The sequence below is a fragment of the Colossoma macropomum genome, unplaced genomic scaffold, assembly GCF_904425465.1.
Source record: "Colossoma macropomum unplaced genomic scaffold, Colossoma_macropomum, whole genome shotgun sequence".
In the NCBI taxonomy this organism is placed as follows: domain Eukaryota; kingdom Metazoa; phylum Chordata; class Actinopteri; order Characiformes; family Serrasalmidae; genus Colossoma; species Colossoma macropomum.
This window is the reverse complement of record NW_023494785.1, coordinates 21822530-21833951: the sequence shown is the minus strand read 5'-3', so window position 1 is coordinate 21833951 and position 11422 is coordinate 21822530. Positions and strand designations below refer to the sequence as shown.

Here is an 11422-nt window from a genome sequence, read left to right as displayed (position 1 = left end):
CGTCAAGTTAATTTTTCTTCATAATCACTGTTATCAATATAATTTATTAGAATAATAACTGACATAAATACAATTAATATGATTATTCAATTGTGAACAGTTGTGCATATGTTTACAATGTATTGCAGATTATTTCATGGCCTGCTTCACCTTCTTATTATCAGAGATATCATCAGTTGCACATTAGTTCCACCTAGTGGACAAATGACAAACATAAATCTTATCTCTCCAAAAAAATCCTGTAGGCTGTTTTGGATAGAAAATAATGTGGCAATATTTGCACTGTAGACACTGTGATGCCTGGTTCTTTTTAACACCAATGAGGTGGTCAGTGTCTCTACAATCAACCATTTCACATTAAAACAATCTGAAACATTGTTTACTTCTCAACAATTGATACATGCAGAAACTTTGAAAAGTTGGTGAAGTTCCCCTTTATTTTGTTTGTTACACTCTACTGCAGTAACAGCCTCTACTCTTCTGGGAAAGCCTTACATATTATGTTGGAACATTGCTGTGAAGACTTGATTGCACTCAGCCACATCAGTATTAGTGAGGTCAGGTACTGATGCTGGATGATTAGTCCTGTATTAGTTCTGGATCACAAACCCCACTCCAACCCATAGGTATTGGATGGAGCTTCATCACAATTACAGAGCCCAGTGCTGGGAAGCTTTATACCCCTCTAGCCAATGCTCAGCACTGGCAACCTTAGGCTCATGTACAGCTGCTCCAGAGCATCCCATTCTATTGGCAATGCTGTTTGAGGGTCATTATATAAGCTGTGTGTGCAACTAAATGCCTGCGTCAGCAGTGGGTGCATCTTGAAGTGGCTCAATTCAAGAGGCGTACACTGATCAGTTACAGAATGGTTTATTCAAATAAAAAACATTGGCAGATGCAGATCAATCGATACTAAAAGAACTGATATGTTTGGGTGCAGAACCATTGTGTAACAACAGTATTGTTACTTTTGATTGGTATAAAAATGAGGAAGGCACTTCCGTCTTCAGGTCAGGGTCTTAGCCTGGAAGTTCTTGATAAGTCAGGTCATCAATAAAGGCACTTTTAGTGCATCAACACTACTGAACATCTTGCATGTCGTTGCTAATAAAATATTAAGAATGTACCATCATGCTCGTGTTAATTGCTTACTATGGGCAGAAATGCCAGATGCATCTACATGCTTAGTTACTAGAAATTACAATCAAGTCTTCCAATGTTACCAGTTGAACAAAGTTCTGAATACAGGCATTTGACTATTCACAATACTCATGGCAAAAACATCCAGAATACTTCAAGCAATAGCATTATATCAAATTCATATGATACCCCATTCGTAATCACAATACATCTTCATCACAGCACAACAACAGGACAAGTATTAAAATTATTACAATATTTAAAGCTTTTAATCACTTGAAGCAACCAATTTGTGCTTGCATGAAAAATTAACAATGTACAAATAATGTTATAGAATATTAAAACGGGAAATTACCAAAAACATTTAAAAAAAGTACATAACACATATGTAAAAGTATGAAACTGTTATATATGAATAGTAGCATGTGAAATTTCAAAAGTGATATTGCAGTTCACTACAATCACATCCTATCCAGCAGTGAAATGTTATTGGAGTCATTGCATGATACTATACAGCATGGTTTTGCACATTTGATTATCGTAGACCTACCAATGCACACCCACACAAATATCAAGGACAGGTTGAAAGAGCACCACCATCTATATTTCAAATACAGATTAGAGGTCTGCATTACAGCTCTGACCGCTCAGCAAAGCAGTAAGAGGGATGCAGTATGAGTTGCAGTATAGTAGGGTGTGTCACATTAGGCTTATCTCTCAGACACACTGCCTTTATGGGGCTCCAGTGAGGGTCTAGACAGAAAAAAACAGCCCCCTCATATAGCCCCAGTGGCCAACGCAGTTTTACACGTCAGCCTGGTTCACATGCTTCAATCTATCACGAAATTGCTTAAGGACAAAGTGCTTGACTAACTAAAAGATTGAAATTCGACCCAGATACAGAAATTAAGTTCCTGTAAAAAGTGTATTCATTTCAGGTAGAGACGGTTAGTAGCAGCAGTAACATGCATATTTGTATTGGTGTATTCGTGGCTAGACCACTTAGGAGATGGCCTGTTGTGCATCTTTACCTATTGTCTCAAAAGTGTACAGTATCAGGTTTTAGTGTTGTCCATTCAAGCATACAAGAAGTGATTTTAAAAGAATCGTGTATAAGGTTAAAATTGCACCAGTAAAGAAACCTGTACCTACAGTCATACCAAGTCACTGGAAAAAGAGAGGAAAAAAAGAGCAGATTTTTTTATGAACATCAGAGAGCGAGATAAACGCTTCACTCATGTATCCTATATCCCATCACTTATCCTTCATGTTATTGGGTACAGCTCCAAAACACAGAGAGCAAAAGTAGATAACACTCCATCTCACACTCACACATACAGATATACATAAGGAGGCTCAGCGGCTTAGCTGAAATCCCTGTTCGGGAGGAGAACGGGGGCTATGAGGGTCCAGAGATACAGTGCCAGTCCCAGCCAGCTGGAGCAGATTTTCACCCACACTGCAGGCATGGTGCTCGCCATGGCCTGGGTGGTTGTGTCAGGCCTGACAATAAAGAAAACAGGGCAAGAGAGGAATATTGACACAGGTATACCTGTTTTTCTGCACAATCAGGAGACAAGAATGATTATATTCTAATTGGTATATCTATCAGATTCTTTACTTTTACCACTAACAAAGCTCATGCAGTCTAATGCAAAAGTTTGGTCAGGTCAAATTACGTTTTGTTGATTTTCTAAATAAAAATGATTATACTTTCTTTACAGAGAACACACTTCTGCACATTTTATACACAATTACTGCTTATTTGCTGAAAAAATAAAACATGTGGCCTGTACAAAACTTTGTTTTACATTTTTCCAATATGATAAACTCAGCAAATAAGGAGAAATTATGCACTAAAAATTGAACAAAAGTGCCATACTTAAGCAGAGGATATGTTAACTGTACAACCTCAAAATATACATAGATGAAAATAAAACACGGCGGAAGACAATAACTACGTTTTTGCTTGAAATGTCACATCACAGTGAAGTGAAATCAAGGGTATTAATATGGAGTCTGTTCCCTCTACTGTGAACAGCCTCTACTGGGAAAGCTTTACACTAGATGTTGGAGGATTTTACTGCATTCAGCCATAAGTGCATTGGCGAAGTCAGGTACTGATGTTGCATGGCTAGTTCTGGGTCACAAAGGCCACTCCAATGCTGGGGAGATTCATAACCCTCTACATGATGCCTGGCATTAGGCATGGTGACCTTAGGCTCAAGTGCAGCTGCTCAAGAGTGTCCCATTCTATTGCTACAGCTTTTCTATGGAAATTAGCTGTGTCAGCAATGGGACATCATGAACTGTAAGTGCAGGCAGAGTATATGAACATAAAGAAAAAAAAACAGTTTGCTAACATATTACTTTAACATATATTCATATAGTAAAACAAAAGGCCCACTTACTTGTACCAGTTGGTGAGGGTCATCATGATGTAGAGTGAGGCCAGGAAGAGGTGGAAGTGAAAGAAAGAATAGCTATAGGTGACCCCATCTTCCTCATTATCCACCACCCTCCGCAGGCCATCCTCTTCCACTTTGCTCTCCACTTGCGAGTCCCTCCCCTCCTCTGTTTGCATCAGCCTGTTCACCTGAGCATTACTGGAAGAGCGGATACTGCACACAGAGAGGACAGCCAATCAGTGAAGCAGCAGCAGACTCAAAAGTCTACTTATTTAAACCAGAATAGAGGGAGGCAAGCAACAAACAAGCAGAGAGCTGGACTAACATTCACAGACTGTGGGAAAGGATCATATTGGTTTTGTAAGGATCTGTGCTGCTGCAATTTGTACAATTTGTAGAGGATCTACTGTTTGCATAGGAAGCCAGGTAAAGAGAACATTCAACTTTTCAAGTAATCAATTTTGCTTGCAACAAATGCATGAGCAAGTTTCCCTGCATCGCTCGGAGATAAAAAAGGCTGAAATATTTCTCAAATAATAAAAAGCTACTTTAGTGACTGCATTTACATGTGAGATAAATCAGAATCTAGATTATATTCTGGTTTCATTCTTCAGGTTTGGTATATGAAGCAAAAGGGCCTAACATCTCACAAAACAGCTTACTCTGAACTGAAGTATTTATAAGCAATAATTACCATCAATAATTACATTTCTTTATTTAGCCGTAGGAAGTTTTGTAGCGTTCACTGAGAAATATCTGACACACAGCTGGTAAGCCTGTCAACAGAGTCTTGATTTTTTAAGACATGTATAATTGTGTGTATATATACATTCAGGCTTGACCCCTGAATGCACTGTGCCAGACAGCCAGTAAGATGTGGTTGTGATTTCATAACACATAGTGGTTTGGTCATCTCGGTCTCTGATTGGTCTAACTTATCTACAGGCAGTTCACAAGCTCTATGTTACTAGGTTAAATTTTCCCACTTAAAACATAAGACAACATTTTTAATAATGTATGCTGTAACTTAAAAAATGCAACTCTTGCAAACTGTGTTAGTTTTTAGTGTGTTAATTTCTATAAAGGATCTACTCAATTCACACTACAGCACTACCAGTACCACTACTGAGACAATGAGGGCTGCACTAAGTATGTTAGGTCTGCCACCACCTCTCTTTCTGCTCCAGTCACACAGCTTTTGTGATCATCTCAAGGAACACCTAAAGGAAAACACTAAAAGCTCAACTTAAACACAGACACATCTCTCTGTAAAGGAGGAGAAGGCATTCCTGTTCCACAGAAAAGCAGTCTCCCAACCTTGGATTCAATCATTGCCACGGGGCACACCTTTGTGTTTTACCAGTGCACCATTCAGAAGCCACTGTTATCTGTTAACAATACAGATTCATATCTCTGACACCAAGTGAAAACAGGCTAAAGTTTATAATACTCAATAAGACTAATGAAGAAGTATGTTTTGTGCTCTTTCTTTTGTACCTGGCATAAAGAGTGCAAAAGAGGAAAATGATCAATCCCACGATGCCTTGGGCGTCCCACCACTGCACCGTTCCCGGGGCGGTGGTAGGGGTCGGCTGTGAGCTGCTGCTGACGTTGGACACCAAGCTGAGCAGGCTGGGGTTACACTCCCGATCTGAGAAAGAGCCAAATAGGCACATCAGCAGTTTCACACACAGTGAATGAGGAGGAGGAATGGTGTCCACATGGACTGAGCTATTCTGTAAACTCAGAAACCATTATTACATTAGCAGGAATAATGCTTGCAATAATATTGCTACAGTCTGTGATTTTACTGCTCTTAACAACACCAAAGACAGGATTTCTATATATGTGTAAATCAAATACAGGCCTATAACAAAAAGAGGGGTACTACAGAAAACTGAAACATCAAGTGCTAACAGGAACTATTTTCACAGTACCATGGATTAGACTGACTAAATGCATCAGTGGATGCTAGATAAGCTATATACATTTATATTTTTGTGTTTTTATTAATTGCCACAAGCTTTCTAAATGCAAACTTTACAAAAACATACATAACACTTATTCAGAAAATACAGAGCCTGGAACACAGTTAGGTAGGACAGTGCTTTAAGCTCATAAGAACACCTTTCCTGCATATTTTGCTGCATATCATAGAAAATTTATTTACTATAACCTTCTGACAATACAGCAAAATGCTATGTAAACCAACAAGACATTTAATCAAATTACGCTAAACATCTAAATCATGAACTAAACGGCTTAATGTTTTAAAAGGTTCTTTCGAAAGGTGAATTTCAGTGTGCGCCACGTTCTGGTAAGAAACCACAGTTGAGGTTTCCTCTCTGACTCAACCTACTCTCTATATTGTCCCATATGTCCTCTTAGCCTTTTTCCTGTCTCTATCCAACATGATTCCTTACTATCACTGATTAATATAAAGCCAGTAGGCCTAAAAGTAATTATCTACATGTGTTTAGTTTCAACACCTACATGCTTTTCTACACCATACCACACAGAGGCATCAAATGTCCCACTTTTCCTAGCACGGTCAACCAAAGTGGGGCAGTACTTAAAACACTCTCTCAAATAATTACATAATTTTGCAGCAACACTGGGCAACTAATTTTTTATGAATTACATGCGTCCATATATGTAAAAAACGCATTTGGAGGGTGCGCTAACAATGTGCTTGATAGAATCTAATCGATTTCACATTATGACCACAGCCACTCAAAGATGCCAGACTAATGAGAAAAATATGTTAAATGGTAAGTGCCCTTATATGATTATTCATGATAGTTACATTCGCCTGGCTCCTGTAACTCAAAGAGCAATGCAGCATGAAGCTTATTTGTCCCACTTTACCTGTTGGCCTGCTGACCTCATCCTACAAAAATATAAAGAAAACTACTGAGGTGGACCTCACACCTAAGGCACAAAACTATATGGCAGAAAACTCACCACCACATGCATGAACCTAAAAAGGTTAGGATAACAATATAAAGAATTATAAAAGCAACACAACTTAAATTGAAAATCATAAACTAATTGACATCTTGTGAATAACTTACTGGGATTGTTGGTCATGGCAGACCATGTGACATACATGGTATACAAAGTGATGAGAGAGGACTGCAGCAGACCAGACTGTGGAGAAGCATCCTGTGACACAAACACAAAGAAGTTAGAAAATAGAAAGAGACTAAAGTGTAAGAAATTCTTGTTTTCTTAAAGGCATTTCTAGAACAGAAGCAGAAAACTCCGTGCTACAGCATCTCTTTTAATGCTTTCTAAGTTAATCAATATGTCCCATTAAAACCAGCTGTAGGTTTCATCAACTGGATTTGTACCCCTGCTTTTTGGGCTTGTATAAGCAAAGCACTCACATTTGTTTACATTACTGCACTACAGAATTATTTATTAAGGCTTCAGTTTGGACTCTTTACACACTGAGCTGAGGCTTTTCCTGTTCTGATTCTTAGTGGTAATCTAAATTTGCAAGGTATCGGGGCTATAGAAAAGAGCTGACTTTGGGGTCACTGCTGGCAGGAGACTCGACGCCCAAAACAGCTTAACTTGCCATTAGTGCTTAAGATGCTGTGCTTATGCTGATGTCAGCATGGAACTCCTGCTAAACGTCATGAACAGCAAATGGAGAGTGCAGAAGAGAAAGTCCATTGCAAAGTTATAATGTCTGTCCATTAACTCACAGTACACTGTAGTCTAAAGAACTGCAACTAAGAGAAGTCAGTTATACCAAATAAACAAAAAAAATGCTTAGTTCAAAGGAAACCCCTGCTTACTTATAAACTTACTTATAAACTAGAATAGTATGTAATACTGATAACACAGTAATATTTGTAGACTTACTCAAGGCCAAACCTACTTTGGGAACAACTTACTTTCTGTGAGTACAGAGTTAGACCTTTTTGTGGAGTTGGGCAATTTTTTACAAATAGTTTCATTGGTCATATCGATAATAAAAATTCAATGTGAATAGCTTTACAACAGCTACACTGGTTAATCTTATTTGATAATGCAAAGAGAAAAAGGTTTAACTCAAAAAAACTACTCTCACGCGCTCTGTCTCTCTTCAGCAAATCAGAGCAAGCCTTTTTTTAAGGTGCATAATTTGACTTAGAGCTAATCAAAGGACTGATCATTTGAATGGCCCCACAGTAATAATGGTGTTTCTTTGTTCCTCTAAATTATCATCACATTTATCATTATAAAAGGTAATTTGCTAAAACATTGCAGTAACTCCACCCCCCCATATCACCCAGCTCAACCTCTCTACATGCTATGAAAACTCTAGAATACAGCGTACCTGTACTTTGGGCAGAATGGACACCACAGAAATGATGACACAGAAGATGAGATTGAGGCTGATGAAGACCTTGTGTTCAGCGCAGCCATCAGGCTTTGTATAGTACAGGTAGAAGAGCACCACAGCAGCAAAGGCAAGGGCATAGTGCAGTATGGTAAAGAACAGGAGACCTACACACATGCAGCAGTTTCAAGTTACTTCAAGTGTGACACACCCTGGTAAAGTCTTTTGTACTGAGATGTAGTTTTAGCGGTTCCCTGAAAGAGGGTGACTTACCGAAGAACCAGCATTTGCTGTTGCCCTCTTCAGCGTTTCTCACCCACACCTCATTCCAGGAATGAGCAAAGTCAATCAGCAGGATCAGCTGGATCAGGATGAACATAAAGGAACCCACGATGCCAAAGTAGAACCACACTGTGTGGGCAAAAAAAAGAAGTTTGTTATTGTGTACAGCAAGGCAGTTGATATAAATAGTGGTTAATTAGCTCATCGGTTCTTAGTCCACATTCTGTTTCACAGTATCTAATCAAATAACTCAAATATCTGTTCCTGAACTTTTTAAATTTCCCTCACAGTGAGTAATTTTTATGAGTCAGAGAGCAGCAGTTGCTTGTTGCTAATACAATGAGCCACAACAATAACATCCTGTGCTGTTTTCAGTACCACATCCATGCATTATACAACATTTCCAAAAGCTCATTAAAAAATAATGGCCGCCTTTTCAACTAGAAACAGGAATATTCTATTGCCCAGTATTCAATTCCACCTTCTCCACATTTGTTCCCAAATTCCATTACCATGACAGCCACTATTACATTTAGAGTTAGTCGTAACTGTCTGCTGCAACATCTGTGGCTATTATCCTTTCTTTTGTGAACATACTAAGACAGAAATAATGTTTTTTTTAATAATTTGGTCAAGCATACACGCTTCAGAACTATAACATGTAATGACTGCATGAGAGAGCACCTCTAGACACGACCCACTACATAACGCCAAATAAATTCAGTTAACCCATCAAGGGACAAACATCCCAAGACATGCATTTTAAAAATATCCATAAAAACGCAGTCAAAGTTTTCTGCCTTTCTTTTGTTTCTTCTCATGTCTTATCTGAAATGATGTTTTGTGCTGTAGGAGCAGCAGATACTCCATACTATACGTACCGTTATGAAATGTTCCATCAGGGATGAAGAAGGCTCCAACAGTGATACCAACAAGGATCAGAAATTTAAAGAACCAGAACCTGTGGACATAAAGGCAACAGGGAAATCAGCTCATTAGACTGCAAGAAGTCAGGGATAAATATACATTCATGTAGAATGTAGCCACAATGTCTAATTCAAGGCTCTGGAAAGAAGACAAGCAAAGCAAGCCATTTATTAACTACTGTGAGACAAATACAGACCAATTTGCAACCACTGCCACAATTTAATGACGTACCCATTCTGAACGGCTGCACGAGGGTCTTTGCTGGTCCGTACACGAATCATGATGGCAGAGAAGAGGAAGAAAAAACAAGCCATGGCAAAGCACATGCGGTACACTGATTTGTAGCCCACAATCACATCACAGTTAAACTGGTTCTCTACACCCGGTATGGTGCTTCCGCCTTGACAGAATCCAGGAATCTGAAGGAATATTGAACAAAAATCTCAGTCTGCTGATATACTAATTAGTTACCACAACACACTCAGAGCACAGATGGAGTGATATTGTACCCACCTTGCGAAGCTGAGTCTCCATGCCAGGCAGGATCATAATAATAGACACAAGTGTTCCCAGCAACAGGAAGAAAGAGAAGACCAGCCGCGTGACTGTAGAATTGTTGGATGACGGACAGCAACCACACAGAAGACATGGAGCAGAGCCACATAAACATGAGGCCTAGAGGAAGGAGGGGCAGGCAAATGGAGGAAGAACTTGGTTTACTGTCACAATCATATGTTAAGCCAAGGCCTGAGGGTAATTATCAATCAGAGTCCACTCCAACATTCCCTCGCCAAGACAGGACACTAAAATAAAAACACACAAGCTTCCTCTAACAGTTAATGGTTTGATCATTAGCCTTAGTTAATGTGAACAACAGTGAAAAACAAGGGAACCTGCATACACTTTCTGATTCAGTGACTCGTTGATGAGGTGTAGAGTAAACAATGAACGTCACTGTTATTGACACAGTTGACAGCAACTATTGGTCTAAAGAGAAGTTTTCCATAAGGACACAACAGCTTTCAGCTACCAATGTTAAGAGGAGTGTCCCTGCCGAGCAAGACCTACTTGAACTATATTATAATTCACGAGTTGGGTGACTCATTCAGTGTGCTACTAAGGATACACCCACACACAGGCCTAAACACATACGAAACAGCACTCAGTGTTTCTTTAATAGTGTACGAGACAGTCGGACTTCCTTGTCTATTATGTTCTCCCCTAAAAATGTCAGTGTAGAAAAATAAAAAGGCATCATAATCGCGTTAAGGATAAACAATATGCTAACCCGTTCAATGAAATCAATCTCCAAACGGGAGCTTTTTCTCTACGTTTCTCCCAGCGGAGGACCGAGGAGTCTCTTTAAAAGGCCAAAACAGACTAAACCGCGAGAGTGTGTTTAACTAACATGGAGTCAGCTACTGCTGTAACTAACATTATCGAAATATCTAGTCATGATGATGCAAATGAAGAACATTTCCGTGCAAGCTAGCTTAAATGTCACAACCCACAGCTGTGTGCTAAAAACAAATCGATGTTATCAGGCTAAATGTGACACAGCTATGAAGGAAAATAGATTTTAATTAGCTAACCTAACGTTGTTTGACGTTACACTGCCGTAACGTACGTTAGTCTCGTGTATTTAAGTAAACAACTGTATGTTACCGTTAGTCTACTTGGACCGGACAGCTACGAATGTGTTACTCGACTAACGTTACATTTTTACAGATTTAGCCGTTAACTGTTAACCTAGCTAGCCAACCAGTCAGTTGCTGTCTGGCTACGATGTAAAATAAAGAGAGAAATAAAACACTTACACAACTTGCAAGTGAACATAATGCCATACAAGCCCCCATTTTCGATCAGATGTTCAGCCACTGAACGGGACTCGGTCGATGATCTGGACTTGAACAACAGCTAACCGAACAGGAGCCTGTCAACGGGGCGTCAGAGCAGAGTTCTTAACGGACTACAGTACTGAAACACAAAATAAAAGTCCTCGAGGAGCGGCTGCAACTGACCCTTGCGCTACAGTCCACAAGACAAGTGTGGGCGCAACAAGCATTTTACAGTCCCCGTCGTTTCCTGCATCTTTCCCTTTCAGAGAGTTAGTTACCTAGCTAAAGAGCTAAATAGTTAGCACTGTCTCTCACCGTGACCACCGTCTAGGTTTATTACATATTGCATTAATGTCTCATTAATAAATACGCATACTGTTACTTTTTTAACCACATTGGTAATTGGATTATTTATATATAATATGCGTCTACTGAGTTTCTTCATCAGAAGGGAAGAATTACATTTTAAGAAATAATAAAAAATGCTTTTA

General features: G+C 39.2%; 1 protein-coding gene across 1 annotated transcript; it reads right to left on the bottom strand.

The window, feature by feature from the left end:
- Nucleotides 1-857: 857 nt before the first annotated feature.
- On the bottom strand, nucleotides 858-11102 carry serinc2l (serine incorporator 2, like). Its single transcript, XM_036587059.1, has 10 exons — nucleotides 10911-11102; nucleotides 9607-9768; nucleotides 9325-9512; nucleotides 9048-9127; nucleotides 8158-8295; nucleotides 7882-8051; nucleotides 6626-6716; nucleotides 5049-5202; nucleotides 3555-3764; nucleotides 858-2646 (listed from the first exon to the last, which is right to left on the bottom strand). The coding sequence occupies exons 1-10, from the start codon at nucleotides 10947-10949 to the stop codon at nucleotides 2508-2510; spliced, it is 1371 nt and encodes a 456-aa protein (XP_036442952.1). The 5' UTR covers nucleotides 10950-11102; the 3' UTR covers nucleotides 858-2507.
- Nucleotides 11103-11422: the final 320 nt, after the last annotated feature.